The 26,431-nt window shown below is 43.5% G+C and overlaps 1 protein-coding gene across 1 annotated transcript in view; it reads left to right on the top strand.

Moving 5' to 3' along the window:
* SLIT3 (slit guidance ligand 3) overlaps positions 1-26,431 on the top strand; it is an 806,608-nt gene that overhangs the window by 425,934 nt on the left and 354,243 nt on the right. Inside the window, exon 5 of the mRNA XM_048861176.2 lies at positions 12,527-12,598. Within this exon, the coding sequence (XP_048717133.1) occupies positions 12,527-12,598 (72 nt within the window). The remainder of the gene's footprint in view (positions 1-12,526; positions 12,599-26,431) is intronic.

The following is a 26,431-nucleotide window of genomic DNA, read 5'->3' as shown; positions in this document are numbered from 1 at the left end:
CTTTGACAGTGACTGTATTGCAAACATATGGCAGTGCCTAAATCACTAATAAAAGAGATTTACTTAATAGGATAAATTCCTATTAAAGTTCACATAAAAAAACTACCGTGTACCATTTTGCTACTGGAAAGTCCCTCTTGCCATGATAGATAGGGTGACTAGACAGCAAATGTGAAAAATCGGGATGGGGTGGGGGGTAATAGGAGCCTGTATAAGAAAAAGACACAAAAATTGGGATTGTCCATCTAAAATCGGGACATCTGGTCACTCTAATGATAGATAAGGCTTGGATGTAACTAGCATGAAAACGAAGTAGCCTAGAGAAGGTTCTTCTTATTGGTCAGGGTCTGTATAATCTCTTTGGGGCAGTTCTCCATTTATTTAAAGCACTTCCCACTATGTGCATAAATAAGAGTCCAGTGTTTTTTGGTACTGGTCTGTTCCTGCTCCTGAGCATTCACTGAAGTTGGATGTTAAGAGAAATAGATTGAAAGTGAAAGTATACATTTGCGGTGGGGGGTTGTGTGTGTGTGTGTGTAAATTGTTAAAGGTTAACAGGTAACAAAATATACAAGTTATATGTCTGGTTGCTTTAAAAAGGACTGAGCTGCACAAAGTATTATCTCACCAGCGTTCATTGCTATTGTAGTATTTGAGGAGAAGGGTTGGGAGAACTTCATGAATAACTAAAAAGCCAATGAAGTAGAATAAATATGGTTCCTAAAAGTAACATCGTTGTGTAGTTTACTGACATTTACTTAAAATTAACAAAATAAAAAATATTTTCAAAAAACTCATGAGACAAATATTTTGGTAGATTTTAAATTTAATTTATTTTTGTCTTGGGTGCATCGGAGGTTCCTCTGCAGTGTTAGTAGCCCAAACATTTGCAGCATTTTACTTAGTGCACAAGAAGTGGGCAGCGAAACCAAGTGATATTTTTTGTGGTTGAAATCAGCAAAATACAAAAAAATCAATAAGCCCCATAACTGGTGTAAAGCAAATTAAAATTAAAATATTGCACTTTTATTACTCTCCAGTGGTTTTACTAAAATCTAACATTATGTGCTGAGTGGTACCATTAACTACACTGCCCACTGTGTAAAATTAGGCATGCATGTAAGCCTTTGTGGGAGTGGAACCCTGGGTAAAGATTTTTATTAAATAATAATTTTTTTTAAATTTGACCTTGGAGCAGGAGAAGACTGTTGCAAAAAAAGGATCGGCACCTTTAATTTGTCTTTACTTGGCTGTATGTTAATCCCTTCCCCCACCTCTAAACTCAGCATATATTCAGTATTCCAGTCCTTAAAGAATGCACTTGTGTGCTGCCTTGGGTTTATGCTTTGTAGAGTGTTGTGTGAATGTTGAGTATAGAGCCAATATCAATTGTGCCACAATAGAACCAACAGCAATGAAGAAATACTAGTGTGCATCCTCCAGCTGCTGGTTTAACCTCTCTGGCCACTCAGTAACAGATTTAAAGGTTGCAATTTTGCAACAGAAAAGCTTCAAAACCAGACTCCAACGAGAAACTACTGAGCTTGAATTAATATGCAAACTACATACCATTAACTTGGGTTTGAATAGAGACTTGGAGTGGCGGGGTCATTACACACATTGAATCTATTTCCCCATGTTAAGTATTCTCACACCTTCTTGTCAACTGTCTAAATGGGCCATCTTGATTATCACTACAAAAGTTTTTTTCTCATGCTAATAATAGCTCATCTTAATTAATTAGCCTCTTACTCTACCTTTTCATGTTCTCTCTCTCTCTGTGTGTGTGTGTGTGTGTGTGTGTGTGTGTGTGTATATCTTCTTACTGTATGTTCCATTCTATGCATCTGATGAAGTGGGCTGTAGCCCACGAAAGCTTATGCACAACTAAATTTGTTAGTCTCTAAGGTGCTGTTCTTTTTTTTGGTTTAGCAGTAGTACATGAGTAGCAGCGCATGTCTATGTATTTGCAAAAGTGTCACAATGTTTCTATTAGGTAGCTTGCAGCTATAGTCTCTCTCTTTTTTTCAGAATGGGGCTTTCTCAGTAGTTTCCTAGAGAGTGTTGCTCTCCAGCAGTATTATTTTTAGTAGGAATAACAAGAATCTTTAATAGTTCAGTGTGCAAGTCAGAGAGAGAACCCACTCTTGTCTTACACATCTGAGTCACTGCTGATGTCTGTGCTTTCTCTACGGCCGTGGCGGCAAGTTTTGTCTGCCTTCCATCAAAGCCAAAGTGACACTATAATGCTTGCTGCTTCCACAAAGTGACGGTCACAATATTGTACTACTTAAGATCTTGTCATGTAACCACATCAGCAGTTAGCCTCTCACATACTTTCTTAAAACATGAAGACAGGTGCAATTGCTCCTTCATTATGCTTCAGTATTATCTTTTTTGCTTGACATCTAGTAGTATCATAGAATCATTGTGTTTCACTGATCGTAGAGGAGCTGACATGAGTTCCGGGTTTGCCATGGGTCACTCATACTGCAGTTGCAGTAAGCAAACTTGGCCTTAATTGCTGTTCCAAGCTGGAAAATGCTGCATGCCAGAAATAAATCTGACATACCTACAGGACAGGGGCCAAGAGCATATGACTCATTCTAAAGAGCTGGCTATGGGATTTTTAACTCACCTATGAAAAGGGGTAACATTGCCTGCTCATACGGGAGTTAGAAAATTTGTTAATAGTAATGTTTATACAATAACACCATATATCTGTTAAAAGTTCTAAATTTTATTTCAGCCTTGCAGAAATTATCATGAAAAATATATCCAGCCAGGAAAAATCTGCTGAATCATCCATACCATAAACATCAGCACAGACAGCTCATCATCTGTATCATGTGACCTTGATGATTGGGCTTGTGTGTATGTATCTCACACAGATGGATCTTCTTGCAAATGTACACTTTGCACCTGTTTGCACCAGGTGCATCAGAAACCCACCACACCATTCACTTGCTACCCAACTCTCCTGACTCATCCACTCATCTTCTGAGTCAGTAATCTCTCCATTCACTCACAGTTTTCTCTGACTCATCACAAAAAAGGACTGGAATCTTCTGTTTCCCTTCTTACACCTGGAAGGGTTCTGTTGCAGTGCGGGAGAGAAGGAGGCCAGTTCAGGCTGCAGGGTGTCAGAGCAGCAGTGCTCTAGCCTCTAACCTGGATTTGACTGACGAACAAGAAGAATCTGCAGCACTTAGAATGGAGCCCATGGGGATGCATGCTGGAACTGTTGTGATGGTGCCCGGGTTGATTATGCTTTTGATTTAGACTGTGTTTGAAATACGTTGGTCTATTGCAGACTAATAAAATCTTCAGGAGATGCCAAGACTTCCCTGAGGATGTAGCGGCCACAGGCAAAGAATGGTCAATCTTTGTTTTTGAAACACTCATTACAGTTGTAACCAAGCAAACGTCTCTCCCTTTTCCTCCCCAGTGTCTTGCCTTCTCTTATCTTTTCTTCTCTTCCATTGCCCCATTGCCCGTTCCCTCCCCCCTCAGCAGTCCATTCACTTGACTAGCATTGGCCTTTCTATTCTCTCATAATCTGGACACTCTGGGTACAAGAACTGTCTTCTCTGCAGCTTCTGCCTTCTGAAAGAGCCTTTCTGTATCTTTGTCCACCTGGCTGATTCACATCTTGTATTATTATGTGTGTTCTGAGATCGTACCTTTTTTCTCTTGATTATTCTATTTAATTTTTCTCCATCTGTAACTGTTTAACTCCATAAATGCATTGTTTACTCTGAGGGTATGTTTACACTGCAATTAAAACCCCCTGACTGGCCCGGGCCAGCTGATTCAGCCTCACAGGGCTTGGGCTAAGGGGATGTTTCAGTGCAGTGTAGATGTTGGGGCTTGGTCAGTAGCCTGAGCTCTGGAACCCTCCCACCCTACAGGGTCCTAGAGCCCAGGCTTCATCCTAAACCTGGAAGTCTACAGTGCAATGAAACAGCCTTGCAGCCCAACCCCTGCGAGCTCAAGTCAGCTGGCAAGGGTCAGCTGCAGGCACCTAATTGCAGTGTAGGTGTGCCCTAGGGCATTTTGGGATGGTGTTTATGTGAAACATGATGTACAATATAAAAGTATTTCAGAATTATACAAATCGCATGAGCAAGTTATAGAAGTACTTGACCTTTTCCAAGCTAGATCAGCCTGTCTCTAGTCTGGAATGTAAAGAAAAATTTTCTGATAATGGTCACAAACATTTAGCAGATCTTTGCCTGCACAAAAACTAAAGAGTTTGCTTTTACAACAAACACACAAATAAGCAAACAAATATCTGAAATGACTGATTATTAACCAGATAAGAATGGTACATCTGGATACAGTTAATTCTTGCTTTTGTAATCTACTAACACTATAATTCTCACACACACACACACACACAATCATGAATTTCACCCCATTTATCAGGGAAGCTTTAATACCAGTGCACTGTATTGATTCCCTGAATTACAAAAATGTCATGATATTTACATATTGTGCAGCTATTGCTCATTATCAGAGTATGTAATGTTGAAACTGGTGAGAACATTTTCATAAAATAAAAATATTGATTGAAAACAGAAAGAAAAATGTCAAGACAAACCCTACTATTGTTCCAGCCAGCTCTACTCAATATATTGAACCAGAAGTAGTCAAAAATGTATTTTCTTTGTGTTGCTTTTCTGGATTCACTTTTCCATGGCCATTTTCTCTTATACCTTTATACCAAGGAGGACGTGATAGTGGCAGCTTTTTCTCTCGCTCTTTCTGCCACTATCAGGAGATGAGAAAGCAGATTTCCTCTCAACTTGCAGAATGCAGCCTGGGAAAGAATGTAGAGTATAGAGGGGGTGGGTTCTTCTGAGTTTCATCTGTTCCATTTACTTGTATCAAAACCGGAAATGCTTTGTGAAAGCCAGCACGCGATATCATTTGCACTGAGAAATACAGCCAACCGCTGTAATCTTTGTGATCTTTATGAATAAAGCAAGTGGATTGCCCATGGGATGAATTAGTTAATTTGCACTATCAAGCCCACCTACAGTCCAGTCAGTCTAGGTTTGGCTCGGGTTTTTATTTCAGCAATCTAAAAGTGTCATTGTATGTAGGCTTCACTGCCTTATTGCAATGGAACAATGAGATTGTGGATAAAACTAAAAAAAATATTTTAAGGAACCATCTCAAGTAACCCAGATTTTTCCTTCTTTTTAGATGTATTGGAACTTCATGATTCAGTTTACACTCAGTAACAGATCACAAAAGATGTATGTTGGGCTGAGGGCCATGTGCTCTTGATGACTTTTTAAGTCTTGAAGTATGTCTACACAACTAATAACCTGTGCCAGCTGACTTGGGCTTGTGGGTCTCAGGTTGCAGGGCTGTTTAATTGCAGTGTAAACATTCAGGCTGTGGCTGGAGGCTGAGCTCTAGGACCCTGTGAGGTGTGAGGGTCCCAGATTGCAACATAAACCTGCAAGACTACCCAGCCATTAAACAGCCCCGCAGCCCAAGCCCCAAGAGCAGGAGTCAGCTAGCAAGGATCAGCTGTGGGTGTCTAACTGTAGTGTAGACATACACTTAGCATGTGTGCATATCTAAACTATGCATTCTAGGCAGAAGAAGCAAATCAAATGCTTTATTAAATATTACTGTGTTCTGTGGTGTCCTTCATTCCAGCTTAGAAAGAGGAATCATGAAAGAGCCGCATTAAATAAATATTTATCAATCCAATTTCTTCTCAGTCAGTTCTCTATTGAAAATTAGTCTTTTTAATGTTAGGGTCTGTACATACAAGAAAAGTTTGGCAGGTGGATCTTCGGCATGCAAAGAATTAAAATAACAAAATGGAGAGGGAAAACCCACGCATGTCAATCTATGTGATTTTCATCAGCATGCATCTGTTTTACAATGACATTGTAACGGAAATGATACTTTTTAAGCAGCTGGTTAGATTTTTTTTTAGATCTTCAATTGAGAATCTTGTCATGTGAGTTTGTGTAGAGCCAGTGTTTCAATTAACTGATTTATTTTATTCTTCCATTGTTGGCAAGTAAATTTAAAAAAAAATAGACCTGATGTCTGTTGCTGTGGAAGGCACTTGAAATCTCACTTTGGATGCACCAGGAAGTGTTAAAGCAGGAACCTAGAAAACAGCACTTTAGTCAAGACTATAGAGCCACTTAGTGATGCTAGTGGGTTTTTTTGTTTTTGTTTTCCCCAACCCTTTTATTAAAGTGCTTGCATTTCCTATTTCAAGCTGGGTGAAGCATTATGCTTGCAAATAGAGTAAATCTGTGTCAAAAGCTGTCATAAATATAAAGGGAAGGGTAAACCCCTTTAAAATCCCTCCTGGCCAGAGGAAAAATCCTCTCACCTGTAAAGGGTTAAGAAGCTAAAGGTAACCTCGCTAGCACCTGACCAAAATGACCAATGAGGAGACAAGATACTTTCAAAAGCTGGGAGGAGGGAGAGAAACAAAGGGTCTGTGTCTGTCGGTAGGCTGTTTTTGCCGGGCATAGACCAGGAATGGAGTCTTAGAACTTTAGTAAGTAATCTAGCTAGGTATGTGTTAGATTATGATTTCTTTAAATGGCTGAGAAAAGAATTGTGCTGAATAGAATGACTATTTCTGTCTGTGTGTCTTTTTTGTAACTTAAGGTTTTGCCTAGAGGGATTCTCTATGTTTTGAATCTAATTACCCTGTAAGGTATCTACCTTCCTGATTTTACAGAGGTGATTTCTTTACTTCTATTTACTTTTGTTTCTATTAAAAGTCTTCTTGTAAGAAAACTGAATGCTTTTTCATTGTTCTCAGATCCAAGGGTTTGGGTCTGTGGTCACCTATGCAAATTGGTGAGGAGTTTTACCAAACCTTTCCCAGGAAGTGGGGTGCAAGGGTTGGGAGGATTTTGGGGGGAAAGATGTGTCCAAACTACGTTTCCCAGTAAACCCAGTTGGAGTTTGGTGGTGGCAGTGGATATTCCAAGGACAAAGGATAAAATTGATTTGTACCTTGGGGAAGTTTTAACCTAAGCTGGTAAAAGTAAGCTTAGGAGGTTTTCATGCAGGTCCCCACATCTGTACCCGAGAGTTCAGAGTGGGGGAGGAACCTTGACAAGAGCATTTTAATAAATTATGAGTAAAATAAAAAATAAAAACTTATTGACACATGCCAAGTGTTGAGTCTAGTCTAGACTTCTGGATTTGGTCAGGTAGCTGCTGTGCCTCTGAGTCATTGTGCACCTTAGCCAAGTTGCTTTATATTGTGCCTCCATTTTCCCATCTGCGAAATGAGGAGAATACCTGAGTTCCTCAAGGGCGTGTTGCTAGAATTAATGTTGGTATAAGCTGTTAGTTACCTAACCCTAGTGTCAAACTTTGTCGCTTCCTTGGTTTCATGGTTTCTCCCCTTGCACATCTGACTCAGCATTTAGCAACACCCTTTGCTGAGAAAAGATGGCTTTGCCCATGCCCTGATGATAAGATTAAAGTTGAGTGGTAGGGAGAGATTTGGCTCCAGTAACTCTTTACTCTTCCTCAATTTTCCTTCAAAGTTGCAGAGTTTGTTTCCTTGAGCAGTAGCTTTCAACCTTTCCAGACCCCTTGCAGGAGTCTGATTTGTCTTGTGTACCCCCAAGTTTCACCTCAACTCAGTTGCTTACAAAATCAGACATAGAAACACAAAAGCGTCAGCACACTATTACAGAAAAATTGCTTACTTTCTCATTTTTATCATATAATTATAAATCAATTGGAATATAAATATTGTACTCACATTTCCATGTATAGTATATATAGCAGTATAAACATGTCATTGCTTGTAGTTTATACTGACTTTGCTCGTGTTTTTTACATAGCCTGTTGTAAAACTAGGCAAATATCTAGATGAGTTGATGTACCTCCTGGAAGACCTCTGTGTACTCCCAGGGGTACGCATACCCTTGGTTGAGAACCACTGTCCTTGAGGATTGACTGGTGAAACTTTCACATGCAATAGTATATCTCCTAATAAACCAAGATCTATTAAAAACAGAGAAGGTGGAGTAAAACAAAAAGAAACAATTTGCTTAACACATCTAAATGTATACATCTCATAATCTAACCCAAATAGTTCAGTTACAGACCAAGGTCTTGTTTACTCAGTGTGGGAGTGCTTGTCAGGAGGAGGTAAATTCTTGTGCACACCAGTGTGTCATGCACTAGCTGGTTCATGTAGACCATGCTGGTATGCATTAAAAGTTCCCTAGTGTGTGTTAATATACTGTTTGAACAGGACTACATCAGTGCACACTCAGGAATATTTTGTATGCACCAGCAGGGTCTGCATAGGCCAGTTAGTGCATGACACCTTGGTGCACATTTAGAATTCACAGCCCACTGGTGTGCACTCCTGCATTGTGTACACAAGGCCAAAAACAATCTTACGTGTCCCAAGAGCAAGTCCTCGCTGTGTTCTTGTCCCCTCTGAATTCCTATCTCATGCAGTCCAGGACCTTGTCTCCTAAACAACCTGGATATCAAAGACCCCTGTACAGGACAGAATTCATGTCCAGACGCTCCTCCCTTGATCTATGGGAAGCACCTCATTCTCCTAACTAGTTTTTTCCTGTTACCTGCAGAAACACTAAGGTTTTGGTCTTGCTGCTTTCTCTCTGAGATGGCCCATTGAGGATACCATGTTTAATAGCTGGCTTTCAGAAGCTTAATAGCCATCTTAGAGTTCACAGACCGTCACACTGAGTGACATTTGATGGGCCGTATCTGTTGTCTACACTGTGTGGGTTGTTTTTTGTTTTTGTTTGTCTAAAGATTAAATTCATTCCACTTAATTTCCTTGGTGATAAATTATAAATTAGAGACTCTGGTTCATACTGTCTGTTACACTCTTTGAGATAGGTGGATAACAACTACTGTGTAAGGATTCAGGACTGCATTATGATCAATAATGTATTTGTTATTTTTATTCCAAAATTCTAATCAATCTTTTATTTTGTGATTGTTTATTTTATCTATTTTTCCATAGTTTCTGCTAACAAATAATTATTCATTTTTTTGTTTGCTAGTTTTTGTTTTGGGTTAATATTCACAGGAGAGCTTTTGATGCTTCCTTCACTATGGAACAAAACAGCAGTGGAGACTGACAAAAATGAAACGAAATAAACTGTGACACCAATTGGCTAGAACTCAGCATCTATACATTATAGACAGATTTTGTAAAGTGTTTTGGATGGATCTGGTGGTGGTTTACTTGCTTATGAAAGGTGCTTAACAATAATTTGGCATATTGCTATCAAGCAGAGATAAACACACTATTAGTAACTATCTCAAAAAGGCAAGCTTGTAGTTGTGAAAGGGCAGTTACATAAAATGAAGCATGCAGCGAAATTTTTCTCTATGCTGCATCACTAACACCATTAAAGCTGTCAGTTTGTCAGATCACTGGAGGTATTTATGAAATCAATACACAATCCTAGAGATTTATAGAGGCAGTATTGTTAGCCAGAGGAGAGCCTCAATGGAAAATAAAATTAATACAATTTACAAGCAGATTGTCATAGAAAATGGATGAATTTCCTACAGTCTCCTGTTTTTACTTGTCTGAAGAAAAAGGCTTAGGCATGGGGAGAAAGCAGAAGGTAATAGCATAAATTAGCCTGGTTAGTCCGTAATGTTGTTAGAAGAATTGCTTGAAACCAGGATTTTGTGTTTGAAGGTGATTTGGGGCAATGCATAATAAAAATCTTGAACAAAACATTAAAGTATGAATTAAGTTTTTTTTTTTCCTGGATGTATTTGATTTTGGTTTCATAATTTCACTACTCCAAGCCCTTTTTATTTTGGTCTGTGTCCTTCTCTTGCTTTCAACCCTTATTTCTTTTTCCACATCTTAATCACACTTTGCCACTCTTTTACCAGCATCAATAGCTCTCTCATGTGTCTTTCACACACCAAAGCCAATTGTTCTAGGGGAGGTGTTGTGAAATCCTTTGCTTTATTCTTCTGTCTATAGTGGTTGCAGATTTGTTTGTCTTGGATGAAGGACCATCCTCAAACAACTGATTTTTTGTCATTGGCAAGCAGCAGAAGAAAGGAGAGGGGGAGGACGGGTTGCTTCATAGATCAGTGGCAAACAAATTGGGAAGGAATTTGTATCTAGCTTGAAAAAGTCTCTTGTATACAACAACATGTTTTCAATGGGGAGAGTCTGAGTGAACAATTGTCTACTACAAGAATTTGGTGTAGACTAGATGACTGGTATAAATTGAATTAGTCTGATGTCAAGGACATAGCCCCCCACCCCCTTTTCTTTCTCTCTCTCTCTCTCTCCCCGCCTGACGGCAAACAGAAGAAAGCCCTCCGTGACATGGCTTGACCTGGAACGTCAGCATGGGCTTTTGTGAAATGCTCTGATTCCAAGACTAGGTTCAATAAAGTCAATTTGGTGGAGAATGGATTGGGATCTCACAGCAATACACAATTTATTAAAAGAAAAAGATATCTGGTGGCATGCCTTGTGTTTGCTGTCACTTACCTTTTTAATAATCATTTGAAAACCAGACTTCTGGTCTCATGCCAGGGCAAATTCCTTTTATCATAACAAATGTTTTAAGACAACATAACGAACACACAAACTGATACTACAGATTCTATGCTGTCCTGGCCATGTTTCCTTCTCCCTTTGCTCCTATCTTCTTCCAATCCCTTTGCTTCTGCCCTTTCCCCATCCCCTCCCTCCCATTCCTTTCCTCACCCACCCCTCGCCTCCCCTGTTCTTATTCATCTTGCTCCTAATCTCTCCCCCCACCCCACCCTGCCCCATTTTGTTTCTTTGCATTTGAATCAAGTTGCCTCTTTCTCCTTGCTGATTGGGTGCCAGCATGGGGAGCATTGTGAGTACCAGAGAGACAGTCTCCTTCTCTGAATGCCAGCGCCCATTGCCAGGAGGAGCAATCTCACAGGGAAGTCTTGCTCAGCCCCATGTTCCCGGGATGAGCCAACTTCAGTCATGGTCTCGAGATGGTGCATACACAGTCCAGTTGCATATAATAGCTGTGAGGGAAGGGAGCATGCTCCAGGCAGATCGAACCTTCGGAGAATGTAGCTGCCAGACTCTTAACAAACCTCTCCTGAGAATGCGTGAATGGTAGTTTTCAGAGGTTCATGGCTTAGCCACATTTGGGTGAATTTTTCTGGACATCCAAATCTCTGACACTAGAGGACCCCTTCCATATTTCCAGCTTGTTGCTGCTAAGCCTAGAGGCTCTGGACCGTCTCAACAAAACAGTTGTAAGAATTTTTAATCATGTGCAAAACACTTATTTTCCCCTATCTTGTTCCTGTAAGTGGTTGAACAATTTTAACTGAAAGATCCCTCAGAATTTCAGCCTTAGTCAGGCACCCAGCGTTAATAGTTTCAACACAAACTGATATAGTTTGGCAAAATAATAAGGAAATGAATATGGGTTTTATAAGGTATGTCTACACTGCTACTGGGAGTGAATATCACAGCCCAGGTCCACAGACTTATGCCAGCGGGGCTCAGGCTAGCATGTTAAAAGTAGCTATGCAGATGTTTTGATGTCCAGGCTTGGGCTGGAGCTTTGGCTCTGAAGTTCGCCCCTTTCTGGAGGCTTCAGAACCCAAGCTCCAGCCTGAACCAGAGCGTCCACGTGGCTATTTTTAGTGCGCTAACACAAGCGCCACTTGAGCAAGTCTGTCGACCCCAGCCATGAAACACGCTCGCAGCAGATGTGTAGACAAACCTATATTAGAAGTTGGGCAACCTGAAATATTGGCACTGCTGCCTGGGCCGCCTCTAATGCAAATCTTAAAAGTCCAACTTACAAAAGTTCTGTAACACTTTAAGGGCAAAGAAATTTGAGAGTGATCTGCGAAGAACACATCTTAAAGTGTTGTACTGCAGGTTACAAATGTCATCTTTCTCATTGATACGCAGGACAATGCCTTCTGAGCAAAACCAGTCAAATTTGTATTTGTTTTATTTTGCATTTAATTTGAGTAAATTTTTTGATTCTATGATTCTGTTCATCCAGACCCCAGTTAAGCTATCAATGTCAACCTAAATTGATGATCTGATCATAGGAAAGCCCAGCATTTTAAAATGTTGTTAAGATAATGTATCAATTGTATTTGCTTTTTAAACAGGTAGATTAATATCAGGTCACCGGAGAAATGGGAAAAAGCTGCACTTGCACCAAAATTAAAAGATTACAAAGCTGAGGTGCACTTTTGTGCTGCAAATATCGTGGTAGTGATTCACACGCACTGATTGATATGACAGCCCTAAAAAAACACATTTAGAGATGTGGTGGAAGTTCTGTTACTTGTACAGCCATTTTTAACAAATGCCACCACTTTTTTTTTATAAAGGAAATAATGGGATTTCTTTGCCAAAGTCGAACAAGTCTGGAGTTGCCAAACTGGTTATATTCTGTTATCTCAATGCAGTTTAGGGAAATGTGTTCTCTTTGTTAATATGATGTGTTTTTCCTCTTCCCTTGTTTAGAGATCTAAGTGAAAACCAAATTCAAGGAATCCCAAGGAAGGCCTTTCGAGGAATTACTGATGTGAAGAACTTGTAAGTGATGCTTTATTTGGTGTTTGTTGTGAAGTCTATTCAACATGATGGGGTCTAAATTAGCTGTTACCCTACCACAGAAGAAAAAGATCTTGCTGTCATCCTGGGTAGTTCTCTGAAAACATCTGCTCAATGTGCAGCAGCAGCAGCAGTCAAAAAAGCTAACTGAATGTTACCAACTATCAGGAAAGGGATAGGTGGTAATAAGACAGAGTATATCATAATGCCACTATTTAAATCCATGATACGTGCACACCTTGAATACTGCATACAATTCTGGTCACCCTGTCTAAAAAAAGATAAGAATTGGAGAAGGGGGACTAAAATGATTAGATATGGAATGGCTTCAATGTGAGGAGAGATTAAAAAGACTGGATTGTTGTTTAGAAAAGAGACGACTAAGTGGGGATACGATTGAGGTCTATAAAATCATGAAGGTTGTGGAGAAAGTGAATAAGGAAGTTTTATTCATCCCTTCACAAGAATCAGGGATCACCTGATGAAATTAATAGTAGATCTGAAACGAACATGTGGAAGTATTCCTTCACACACTTCATAATCAACCTGTGGAACTTTTTGCCAAGGGATTGTGAAGGCCAAAAATATAACTGGGTTCAAAGAAGAAATGGGTAAGTTCATGGAGGATAGGTCCATTAGTGGCTATTAGCTAGGATGATCAGGGATGCAACCCCATGCTCTGAGTGTCCCTAAACCTCTGACTGCCAGAAGCTGGGACTGGACTACAAGGGGTGGACCACTTGATAATTGCCCTGTTCTGCTGATTCCCTCTGAAGCATCTGGGACTGGCCACTATTGGAAGACAGGATACTGGGCTAGATGGACCATTGATTTGTCCCAGTATGGCCTTTCTTAAGTTGTTACATTCTTATGTTCTTTGCACTACTGCTATTATTTATTTGAGCATCAGATGTGGGCTCAGCTCTATGTAGCACACATAGAAAGATGGTCCCTGCACCTAAAAAGAGGTTACAGTCAAAGAACATATATGCTCCCCACAGTACACACAAACAATTCCCATCCATCAGTAGCAGTTCTGAACAAAGACAGATGTGCAGATTATATTCTAAATTGGGAGACCCTACTATGACAACAATGCATAATCTTACCCTGCAAAATTTGGGTAAATTACAGGCTATGTGCTAAAGTGTATCAGTCAAAGGAAACAGTAGAATAGATCAGTGAGAAGTTGAAAGGGACCAGCATCATGATGTTAGCTGAAGTTGTGTTTTTGTTCTTCATCCCACAGCTTCATTCAAAGAGTAAAGGTAATTATATTACAGAGCATAGGTCAGAGCTAAACAGATCCACCACAAATTTCAGAGTAAAGAAAGTGAAAAAATGGTATGACTTTTGCTAGGCAGAAGAAATTAACTTGATGAACAGGTTTATTTTCTTTTTGCCATTTGCATTCCTGTCCTGTGTTTCTAATGAATGCCATTTAAGGGTAAAATCTGTTTGTTTGTGGTAATACAATTACCTTAAATTAGTTTGGCCCTTAGCTTTCTCTAAACATACAACAAAGGAATATGGTTATGTAAAGATTTCTTATTCTACCTTCCCATGGCTGCACGTTATCTAAAGGCCATCTGTGCTGCACTGCCTTATGCTAGGTTTCAGAATGGCAGCCGTGTTAGTCTGTATCCGCAAAAAGAAAAGGAGGACTTGTGGCACTTTAGAGACTAACAAATGTATTTGAGTATAAGCTTTCGTGAGCTACAGCTCACTTCATCGGATGCATTCAGTGGAAAATGCAGTGGGCAGATTTATATACATCGAGAACATGAAACAATGGGTGTTACCATACACACTGTAAGGAGAGTGATCGGGTAAGGTGAGCTATTACCAGCAGGAGAGCGGGGGGGGAACCTTTTGTTGTGATAATCAAGGTGGGCCATTTCCAGCAGTTGACAAGAACGTCAGAGGAACAGCGGGGCGGGGTGGGGAGGGGGCGGAATAAACATGGGAAATAGTTTTACTTTGTGTAATGACCCATCCACTCCCAGTCTTTATTCAAGCCTAAGTTAATTGTATCCAGTTTGTAAATTAATTTCAATTCAGCAATCTCTCATTGGAGTCTGTTTTTGAAGTTTTTTTGTTGAAGAAAACATTCAAAAACCAGTTGGAGAACACTTCAATCTCTTTGGTCACTCAATTACAGACTTTTGGTCACTCAATTACAGGTCAACAAAAAAACCTTCAAAAACAGACTCCAACCAGAGACTGCTGAATTGGAATTAATTTGCAAACTGGATACGATTAACTTCAGCTTGAATAAAGACTGGGAGTAGATGGGTCATTACACAAAGTAAAACTATTTCCCTATGTTTATCTCCCCCGCCCCCCTCCCCCCCCCCGACATTCTTGTCAACTGCTGGAAATGGCCCACCTTGATTATCACTACAAAAGGTTCCCCCCCCCACTCCTGCTGGTAATAGCTCACCTTACCTGATCATTCTCATAGAATATCAGGGTTGGAAGGGACCTCAGGAGGTCATCTAGTCCAACCCCCTGTTCAAAGCAGGACCAATCCCCAACTAAATCATCCCAGCGAGATGTGTATGTCTTACAGTGTGTATGGTAACACCCATTGTTTCCTGTTCTCTGTGTATATAAATCTCCCCACTGCATTTGCCACTGAATGCATCCGATGAAGTGAGCTGTAGCTCACGAAAGCTTATGCTCAGCTAAATTCCTTAGTCTCTAAGGTGCCACAAGTCCTCCTTTTCTTTTTGCCTTAGGCTAGTATCACAAAAACTCCACTCCATTGCTACTGTTAGAGGCAAGATAGGGCCATCTTGAAACAAACATGGTTATAGCCAGCAAGTTGTCAGTGAGGGAGGGGTTCAGTGCCTGGTCTCCTGCCCCTAAAGAAGGCTGCTTTCTAGACTCAGAAAGGGGGGCAAAAGTCTCTAAAATTCATTGTAAAACTGTGTAACATACATAACATATGTTCTAGGAGTATGAGTACTGTGGTAGTGTAACCTTCTGGTGAGTGTGTATTACAGGTCTCCCTCTGTGCCATGAGGACATGAGTTATTACAGTCCCCAGTCAAAACAGGACCAACACCAACTAAATCATTGCAGCCAGGGCTTTGTCAAGCCGGGCCTTAAAAACCTCTAAGGATGGAGAGTCTACCACCTCCCTAGGTAACCCATTCCAGTGCTTCACCACCCTCCTAGTGAAATAGTTTTTCCTAATATTCAACCTAGACCTGCCCCACTGCAACTTGAGACCATTGCCCCTTGTTCTGTCATCTGCCACCACTGAGAATAGCCGAGCTCCATTTTCTTTGGAATCCCCCTTCAGGTAATAGAAGGCTGCTATCAAATCCCCCCTCACTCTTCTCTTCTGCAGACTAAACAAGCCCAGTTCCCTCAGCCTCTCCCCATAAGTCATGTGCCCCAGCTCCCTGATCATTTTCATTGCCCTCCGCTGGACTCCCTCCAATTTGTCCACTTCCTTTCTGTAGTGGGGGGACCAAAACTGGACACAATACTCCCGTTGTGGCTTCACCAGTGCCGAATAGAGGGGATAATCACTTCCCTCAATCTGCTGGCAATGCTCCTACTAATACAGCCCAATATGTCGTTGGCGTTCTAGGCAACAAGGGCACACTGCTGACTCATATCCAGCTTCTTGTCCACTGTAATCCCCAGGTCCTTTTCTTCAGAACTGTTGCTTAGCCAGTCTGTCCCCAGCCTGTAGCAGTGCATGGGATAGTGACCCCAGTGTGCTAAGCACTGTGTGCACATATAATGTAAACACTGAGTCTACTCCAAGAGAATAGGTGGATATAACAAACAGAGAGAGGGGAAACATAGGGTAATACTGACACTATTAAGCTCTGTGTAATGAGCAGCAGTCATAGCATAGTAGATGGTTAGGTATTACCAAGTGTCTTTGTATCTGTAGATATGAAAGAGAAGTGTAATTTGAATTAAAGTACATGCAATAAACAGCCCCTCTTCTACATTAGATTGTGCAAGTGTTCAAGTGAACTGAATGATGTTAGCTTAGTGTTGCGTTGAGTACAGATATAGGGGTCCATTACCCCATTTTATGGATATTTTGTGTTTCATTTGGGACATTTGCAATGAGAATCTTTTGATTTCTAAGAAAATTGAATTATTTTCTAATCTTAAAACATATCTGTCCATCCACATCAGTCTAGGGAAGGGATAGTCAATAGGTGGACCATGGGCCAAATCGGTACCGCCAGATACTTTTGAACAGACCACAAAAACTTTTTATTTACTTATTATTATCATTATTGTGGTGTGCATTTCCTCAATAAGCCATTAACATTGTTTGGCCTTTTTACTGTTATACCTGAAAGGCTGCTTGTGGGCGTTTTCAACCTCACAACATGTTTCAGTAAAACATACACAGCCTAATTACATGACAATGGTGAATATGGGGTGCCAGGATGTCACAGGTGGAACAACCCATTTCGTGTTATTTTGTTTATTAATTAGGCATAGTTTTTGATATATTAATTTTGGTTCACTTATTTTTGGTTGTTTATTAAGCATGATTTTAACACAGTTTTTGAGTTATATTAGTAGGCTCCTCTGTTTGGACTAATTTAATTTTTGGGGGGAGGGAGTTATACTTTTTATTAACATTTGTTACTATTGGTTATTGTGACTGTTTGTAAACTTTTACCTACTTTTTAAAATTGAGCTTACAGTTAGGATAAATGTATAGGCCCAGTTATCACAAATGTTAATATAAAGCTTTAATTGTATAAGCCAAAATGGTATCAAAGATGCTAATAACTGTGTTTTTGAGGAAAAGAAAAGAAGTTAGTAGAGGTGGGCTGGAGCTGTTGCTGCTGTTAGTCTGATCCGATTTCCGAATAGAAAAAGCCAAGCATACGAAACAGGGAGCGAAGAGAACAGCAAGATAGAAAATGCAGCTTCTGTCTCTGGTGTTGACTTTTACTTGCAATCTCGTGGCTGGAAAAACACAGGCACACCACATGGTCTTATTGGCCACTCTGAGACCTGGAACTGGAAACATGTACCAACCTCAGGCTGTTTAGGGCATTTCATTTTGTTGCCTCTTTCTAGTCATAGCCTTACACCACTGTTGCAAAATATGCAGTCTTGGCTGGCTAAGCCAGACTCTTATAGGCAGAAGGACAAAAAGAGAGAGGAAAGAGAAGAAATAAGGTGGGGAAGGAAAAGGGTATATGCTGGAGTGGGGAGGCGAGAGAGATATGAGAGACGCTCCATAATCCCAGGGATGGTAGGGTTTCAGTCAGTGAATGTGGGGGTGATGTAATTATCAAGATGAAGATCTAGGGTCCCAGGACATGGTGGGGTTGGCAGCTGTGATGGTGAAGCTGGCTCCAGTAGCACACTCCAGCACTTTTAGCTACATAATAGATTTTTTTTTATTAGCTTCTCAATCTGGTATTTTTACTGTAGACCCCATTGGAACACTCTTTTTTTGAAGTGCCTCTCCATAGCAAATGTCCTACTTACATCTTTCTACAAACCATCTTTAATGTTACAAGACTGTAACACGGTACGAGGGGCTTTAGTTTATATATACAGGAATTTTCTGAAATAGTTTTATGACTCCTATATGCACCTCAGTTTCCCCTATATTGGGGGGGTGGAAGAAGGACGGTTTGCTCTCAGGGTGAGGCAAAGAAACATAGGTGTAAATGACGCCTAGCAGCTTATGTCTGAATGAATCATTGAAAAGGACTGGCCAAGGCCAACCCCGCATATTATTTGGAGAATCTGAGAAGACCATGGCAAATCCAGTCAGCAGGACAGTAACACTGAGCAACCAATGACCCAGATGGAGTTGGGAAGGTGTGAGCTGGAGGAAATAAGAATTGGCTGCTGGAAGCAGTCAGGGTTCTCACCTGGGGAGTGACCAAGATCAGACTGAGAGAGGCGCAGAGCCTGGATAATGGGATTCACTACTGCTTGCCTGGGCTCTGGGCTAACCAGAATGCTCTATGCTTGAACCTTCATTTCTTATGCTAACCTAGGGACTTCCTATGCTGTGTTCCAGTTGACTAATAAACCCACCTGTTTTCACAACACTGTTTGAGTGTCAATTCCAGTGCTTACTTTGTCACTTGCCAATGCACTTACATAGCATGGTATACCATTTGCAATAGACCCAGGCCAGTTGGGTACAGCAGAGTAGTAGAAGACAAATATACTGGTTACTGGATAAGCAATTTTCTGTACCCTGAGTGACCAGAGCAGGGGCTGCGCTAGAGCAACCAGGAACCTGCTAGAACCAATTAAGACAGGCAAGCTAATTAAGACACCTGGAGCCAACTAAGAACATACTAGAATCAATTATGGCAGGCAGCCTAATCAGGACACCTGGTTTAAAAAGGACCTCCCATCAGTTAGTGGAGAGTGTGCAAGGAGCAGGGAGTGACAAGGTGTCCTGCTGGAGGACTGAGGAGTACAAGCATGATCAGGGATGGTGCAACCGTTAGGCAAACTAGGCAATCACCTAGGGTGCCAAGATTTGGGGGCGCCAAAAAGCGGTGCCCCAAAATTTGTTTTACATTTTAACTCGTCTTCTCTCTGACGAGCATGGTCGCTGCCTGGCTGCCCCGCAGCGCACGGAGCCAGGGGACGGACCGGCGGGGCGGGGCCCGGATCGGGCTCAGCTTTCACTGCAGCGGATGGGTCAGCACCGTGGGCAGTAGCAGATTTACCATGGCACCAGCTCCAAAGGGGCCCAGGCGACCACTCTTCTCCATCCCCCACTCTCCCCTGCGGGGGCAGAAGCTTGGTGCTGCGGCTCTCGGGGCTCTGTCCTGCTTCAACAGGGCAGGCTGTGCCGGCAGCCAAGCACCCCCCTCCTCTGCCTCTTTCCCCAGCATGCTGGGTTCCTGCCTCCCCCCTCACTCCCTCACCCTCCCTGCCACTGATCAGCTGTTGCCGGTGAGAGGGAGGAAGCGGAGAAGAGGCAGGAGCGGGGCCTTGGGGAAAGGGGTGGAATTGGGGCAGATCCCTTCCAGCCTCCTGCCATGAGCCGCTCAGGGCAGGGAGCCCCCAGCCCTCTGCCCTGACTCCTGAACCCCCCTCACATACACCCAGCCCCCCAGTCCTGACTCCTGCACCCCCACATATACCCAGCCCTCTCCCCCCGCTTCATGCCCTGACTCCTGCCCATCCCCAACCCCACCCTGAGCACCAAACAGGAGCTCTTGCAACCCTTGCACTGAATGGGAGCTGCCCCAGGTAAGCGCTCCACACCCAAACTTCATGCCCCAACCCTGAGCTCCCTCCCTCATTCTAGCTCCTGGCCAGACCCTGCATCCCAACCCCCAGCCTGCTCCTGCACCCTAACTCCCTCCCAGACCCTGCACCCCCACCCTCAGCTCGGTGCAGAGAGAGACAAAGAGAACATGTAGAGCCAGGGAGAAGGTAGGTACGTGCTCTATGTGGGCAGGGGTGAGGGGGGGATCCTGTTTACCCTCTCCCCAGCCCTGCTGCTCTTGCAGTTTACTCCCAGCCTATCCCTTGCTCCAAGGACCAACCCTAGCTCCCGCCCCACTGTGCTTTTGCCCCCAGCCCCTGCCTTGCTCCAGTCAGCAGGGACTAATCCTCCCCCCATGACCCACTATGCTCTTCTTGCCCCTGGCCCCTGCCTCACTCCAGCTGGGGACCAATCCTTCCCCCCCACCATGCCCAGCTGTCAGAGTGGATAAAAATCAATGACTTTAAAAAAAATCAAAAAATTGGATATTTTTATTGGATTTGTGAGGGGAAAAGATCATTTTAATTAAGATACATTATATCATGGAATAGGGATTATAAATTCTAATTCTATAGTATGAGACAATATATTCATAATGTTTAAGAAAAGTTTTGTAAATGAGTTCTAATAGTTCATAGATTAGGGACCCAGTCTTATGGGGTTCCACAGGCTTCTGTATAGATTATTTAGGTTAATTTTTCTATCTACCCAATGGGACTCAGTGCTCAATCTAGAAGATACCATCAGAGATGCTTAGTTTTGCATTTCTGAAACTGTGGATTTGTGTCTCCAGAGGTAACATTCTTTTTAACAGCAAAAATGTTTTTAAATAAATAATGTATAGAGGTGAGAAATAACAGACCTTAACTCTATTGTCTATCTGCAAATTTGTGTACACAGGGTATGTCTACACTACAAAATTAGGTTGAATTTATAGAAGTCGTTTTTTTAGAAATTGGTTTTATATATTCGAGTGTGTGTGTCCCCACAGAAAATGCTCTAAGTGCATTAAGTGCATTAACTCGGCGGAGTGCTTCCACAGTACCGAGGCAAGGGTCGACTTCCGGAGCGTTGCACTGTGGGTAGCTATCCCACAGTTCCCGCAGTCTCCGCTGCCCATTAGAATTCTGGGTTGAGATCCCAATGCCTGATGGGGCTAAAACATTGTCGCGGGTGGTTCTGGGTACATATCGTCAGGCCCCCGTTCCCTCCCTCCCTCTGTGAAAGCAGCAGCAGACAATCGTTTCGCGCCTTTTTTCTTGAGTTACCTGTGCAGACGCCATACCATGGCAAGCATGGAGCCCGCTCAGGTAACCATCACCGTATGTCTCCTGGGTGCTGGCAGACTTGGTACTGCATTGCTACACAACAGCAGCAACCCCTTGCCTTGTGGCAGCAGACGATGCAGTAGGACTGGTAGCCGTCATCGTCATGTCCGAGGTGCTCCTGGCCACATCGGCCAGGAGCGCCTGGGCAGACATGGGTGCAGGGGCTACATTAGAAGTGACTTGACCAGGTCATTCTCTTTAGTCCTGCAGTCAGTCCTATTGAACCATCTTATGGTGAGCAGGCAGGCGATACGGATTGCTAGCAGTCATATTGTACCATCTTCTGCCAGGCAGGCAAGAGATGAGGATGGCTAGCAGTTCTACTGCATCATCTTCTGCCGAGTAGCCATGAGATGTGGATGGCTTGTAATCCTTCTGCACCATCTGCTGCCAGCCAAAGATGTAAAAGATAGATGGAGTGGATCAAAACAAGAAATAGACCAGATTTGTTTTGTACTCATTTGCTTCCCTCCCTCCCCCGTCTAGGGGACTCATTCCTTTAGGTCACACTGCAGTCACTCACAGAGAAGGTGCAGCGAGGTAAATCTAGCCATGTATCAATCAGAGGCCAGACCAACCTGCTTGTTTCAATAAGAACAGTTACTTAGGTGCACCATTTCTTATTGGAACCCTCCGAGAAGTCCTGCCTGAAATACTCATTGATGTAAAGCCACCCCCTTTGTTGATTTTAATTCCCTGTAAGCCAACCCTGTAAGCCATGTTGTCAGTCACCCCTCCCTCCGTCAGAGCAATGGCAGACAATCGTTCCGCGCCTTTTTTCTGTGCGGACGCCATACCAAGGCAAGCATGGAGGCCGCTCAGCTCACTTTGGCAATTAGGAGCACATTAAACACCACACGCATTATCCAGCAGTATATGCAGCACCAGAACCTGGCAGAGCGATACCGGGCGAGGAGGCGACATCAGCGCGGTCACGTGAGTGATCAGGACATGGACACAGATTTCTCTGAAAGCATGGGCCCTGCCAATGCATGCATCATGGTGCTAATGGGGCAGGTTCATGCTGTGGAACGCCGATTCTGGGCCTGGGAAACAAGCACAGACTGGTGGGACCGCATAGTGTTGCAGGTCTGGGACGATTCCCAGTGGCTGCGAAACTTTTGCATGCGTAAGGGCACTTTCATGGAACTTCGTGACTTGCTTTCCCCTGCCCTGAAGCGCATGAATACCAAGATGAGAACAGCCCTCACAGTTGAGAAGCGAGGGGCGATAGCCCTGTGGAAGCTTGCAACACCAGACAGCTACCGGTCAGCTGGGAATCAGTTTGGAGTGGGCAAATCTACTGTTGGGGCTGCTGTGATGCAAGTAGCCCACGCAATCAAAGATCTGCTGATATCAAGGGTAGTGACCCTGGGAAATATGCAGGTCATAGTGGATAGCTTTGCTGCAATGGGATTCCCTAACTGTGGTGGGGCCATAGACGGAACCCATATCCCTATCTTGGCACCGGAGCACCAAGCCGGCGAGTACATAAACCGCAAGGGGTACTTTTCAGTAGTGCTGCAAGCTCTGGTGGATCACAAGGGACGTTTCACCAACATCAACGTGGGATGGCCGGGAAAGGTACATGACGCTCGCATCTTCAGGAACTCTGGTCTGTTTCAAAAGCTGCGGGAAGGGACTTTATTCCCAGACCAGAAAATAACTGTTGGGGATATTGAAATGCCTATAGTTATCCTTGGGGACCCAGCCTACCCCTAATGCCATGGTTCATGAAGCCGTACACAGGCAGCCTGGACAGTAGTCAGGAGCTGTTCAACTACAGGCTGACCAAGTGCAGAATGGTGGTAGAATGTATATTTGCACGTTTAAAGGCGCGCTGGCGCAGTTTACTGACTCGCTTAGACCTCAGCGAAACCAACATTCCCACTGTTATTACTGCTTGCTGTGCGCTCCACAATATCTGTGAGAGTAAGGGGGAGACGTTTATGGCGGGGTGGGAGGTTGAGGCAAATCACCTGGCTGCTGGTTACGCGCAGCCAGACACCAGGGCGGTTAGAAGAGCACAGAAGGGCGCGGTACGCATCAGCGAAGCTTTGAAAACCAGTTTCATGACTGGCCAGGCTATGGTGTGAAAGTTCTGTTTGTTTCTCCTTGATGAACCCCCCCCCCGCCCCTTGGTTCACTCTACTTCCCTGTAAGCTAACCACCCTCCCCTCCTCCCTTTAATCGTTGCTTGCAGAGGCAATAAAGTCATTGTTGCTTCACATTCATGCATTCTTTATTCATTCATCACACAAATAGGGGGATGTCTACCAAGGTAGCCCGGGGGGGGGGGGGGTGGAGGAGGGAAGGAAAATGCCACACAGCACTTTAAATGTTTACAACTTCAAAATTTATTGAATGCCAGCCTTCTGTTTTTTGGGCAATCCTTACCTCTCTTTCAAAGTAAAAAGTTTCAAAAAGTTCAATGAATAGAAGATTGTTGGGGGCAGAATAGACAAGGAGAAGAAGTCTGGAGATCATTGTGAGAAGTGAGGTACATATGCTTTTTTGTTAAAATATTATGTTTGCTGTTGAAGAAAAAAATCCAGAATACTTAACATTGTTGTTTTAGTTAAATAAAACAATGTAAATATCTGTCTGGTGGTGTTCTCCTAATACAGCCTGGCAAGAAAATCCTGCAAATATTAATGATTAACCTCCTGAATTCGAGATAGTTCACCTCCCAATGACTTCATAAATATCTGCTTCAATTATCTTTGATAAATGAAATAACCAAACGATCATTCATTTTCTGATATAGTTGTAAAACTCATCTGAAAAGTTTTCAAAATCATGATTTAAAAATGTATAGTGTATATCTTCTAAAAATGAAACCTACATCTATTTCTGAGTTGTGAAGAATATGTATTAAGGTTATAACAACCAACAAGAATTCACTTTTATGTAGAAACCCATGATTAAATCAAGTCTTCCTAACTGGTGATTTAAGTCATGATTTAAATCAAATCCACCTGCCCACTGTGCTCTTGCCCCTGGCTGCTACATTTCCCAGCGGGGCCCACAAATATGTTTGGTGCCAGGCCCAGAAAAAGTTAATCCGGCCCTGGCGGGAGCTGGGCCAGTCCCTCCGGGGTGGGGAGCATGTGGTCTGGCCTGCTCGGGGGCGGAGCACAGCCCCCATGGGCCCGCGAAGTGGGCCAAGCTCGTCCCCCTAAGGCGGTACCCTTCACAGAGCAGCGCTGTGGTGAGACCAGATGGGAGCTGCAGGCAGGCGCTACGGGGATGGAGCGGGACTCCTTGCCCAAAGCCTGAGGGTACCTGGGTACCTGCTGCTGCCTCCCTGTGTGTCCCTGGCAGCCTTCTAACTGGTGCCCCAGCCCCCCACCCCACAGCGAGCAGCCTCGGAGATCCCTGCCTGCCCCCCTTATTCTACATTTGGCCCGGGACACTTTTAAATTTCTTGGGGCAGTTTACCCGTCTCAGGATTTCTATGGGAAGTGCTCATTTGGAGCCACAGCTGGTCAATGCGGAGAAAAGCGGGCACCATGAGGCATTATAGTTACCAAACATGGAAACCTCCCCCTCTGGGTACCCAGAATATGTGTGTGTGTGTGTGTGTGTGTGTGTGTGACACGTCATTTTTCTCGTCGCGCGCAGCCATCACTGGTTCTGACAGGCTGTTTATAATGCTAAGTTGACTAGTTTTTGGAGGTTGTCGACTGAGGCTAACTATTTTTGTTGAGTTGTTTCAGATCTAAGGCTCTAGCAAGTGCTGCTGCATCATTTCGCTAATAGTTTGTGTCAACTGTATGTGTATTTTCAGTATTTGAGTGTATATGTTTGTGTGCGAATATGCATGTGTAGATTGTTGATATTTGTCATATTGATATTGTCATTGCCACTTTGTACTGTAGTGAAGCAGTACGAAGGGAGGGGAAAGGAGAGGGAGGCGCAAGGTGGAAGTTTCACCTGGGGTGCGAAATATCCTTGCACCGTCCCTGAGCGTGATCAAGCTTCAGGAGGAAGATCCTGTGGTAAGGATAAAGAAGGTGCTGGGGGGAGGGCCATGAGGAAGTAGCCCAGGGAGTTGTAGCTGTCATGCAGCTGATACAGGAGACATTGTAGACAGCTGCTATCCACAGGGCCCTGGGTTGGAACCCAGTGCAGAGGGCAGGCCGGCTTCCCCCCATCCGTCCAACTCCTGATTGGACACAGGAGGAGTTGACCTGGTGTGTGAGCAACACCAGAAGGGAAGGTCTAATTTGGAAAGGGATCTGGCCTGTCCCCAACCCACTAGGTGGGACAACAGAGACAGTGGAAATTGTTCTCCATTTTCCCCCATGCTGGCCAGTGATGATGTTAGCTGAGTGAACAGCAGGTTTGAGCCTCTAGCAGAAGCAGACAAACTGAGGGCTGCCATGAACCCCTGAGGCGAGCAAATCCACCAAAAAGCTCAGGACCCACCAAGGCAGAGGAGAAACTTTGTCACACTGGTGTCAGGGGTGGGTTTAGGCGCACTACGTAGCGGAACGGTGTTGTTTTTTTTAAAAAAAGGGGGGGGGGAGGGTTTATTATTTTTTTTCCTACCACCACAATGGAGGACATAGTGCGGGCACTGACACAAGCCACAGTCGCCCAGCAGGAGGCTACCTGTGTCCAGGCAGCCGCTCAACAGGAGGCAGTATGGCTGCAGCAAGAGACTAATCGCCTGCTGATGGACCAGGCTGCTCAAGACCATGCTATGTTGCGGGAACTGGTAAACCAGATAAAGGCCCTTACAGAGCGGAACTGCAGCCATGATGGGACGCAGTTCATACGGGCCAGCAATTTGCTGCAGAAAATGACGCAGGAGGATAATGCAGAGGTGTACGTCCTGGCCTTTGAGAGCCTAGCCCTGCGGGAGGCTTGGCCCTAAGAACAGTGGTCTGGCATCCTTACTCCATTCCTGTGTGGGGAGGCCCAGAAGGCCTATTATGATGTGTCTGAAGAGGCTGAGGCAGACTACTCCGAGCTGAAAGCAGAGATCTTGGCCAGATCTGGGGTAACAAACGCAGTGCGAGCCCAGTGGTATCACAAGTGGAGGTACCAGGAAAACAAAACCCCACTGTCGCAATTATATGACCTCATCCATCTCGCATGAAAGTGGTTATGAACCGAGTCCCAGAGTCCAGAAGAGATACTCAAGGTTTTGGTTATTGACCGATACATCAGGGGACTACCGCCAGACCTTCACGCCCAGGTAAGCCAGAATGAACCCTCCACCTACGA

Source organism: Caretta caretta, chromosome 8, assembly GCF_965140235.1.
Source record: "Caretta caretta isolate rCarCar2 chromosome 8, rCarCar1.hap1, whole genome shotgun sequence".
Taxonomy (NCBI): Eukaryota; Metazoa; Chordata; order Testudines; family Cheloniidae; genus Caretta; species Caretta caretta.
This window is presented reverse-complemented; position numbering and strand designations above follow the sequence as displayed.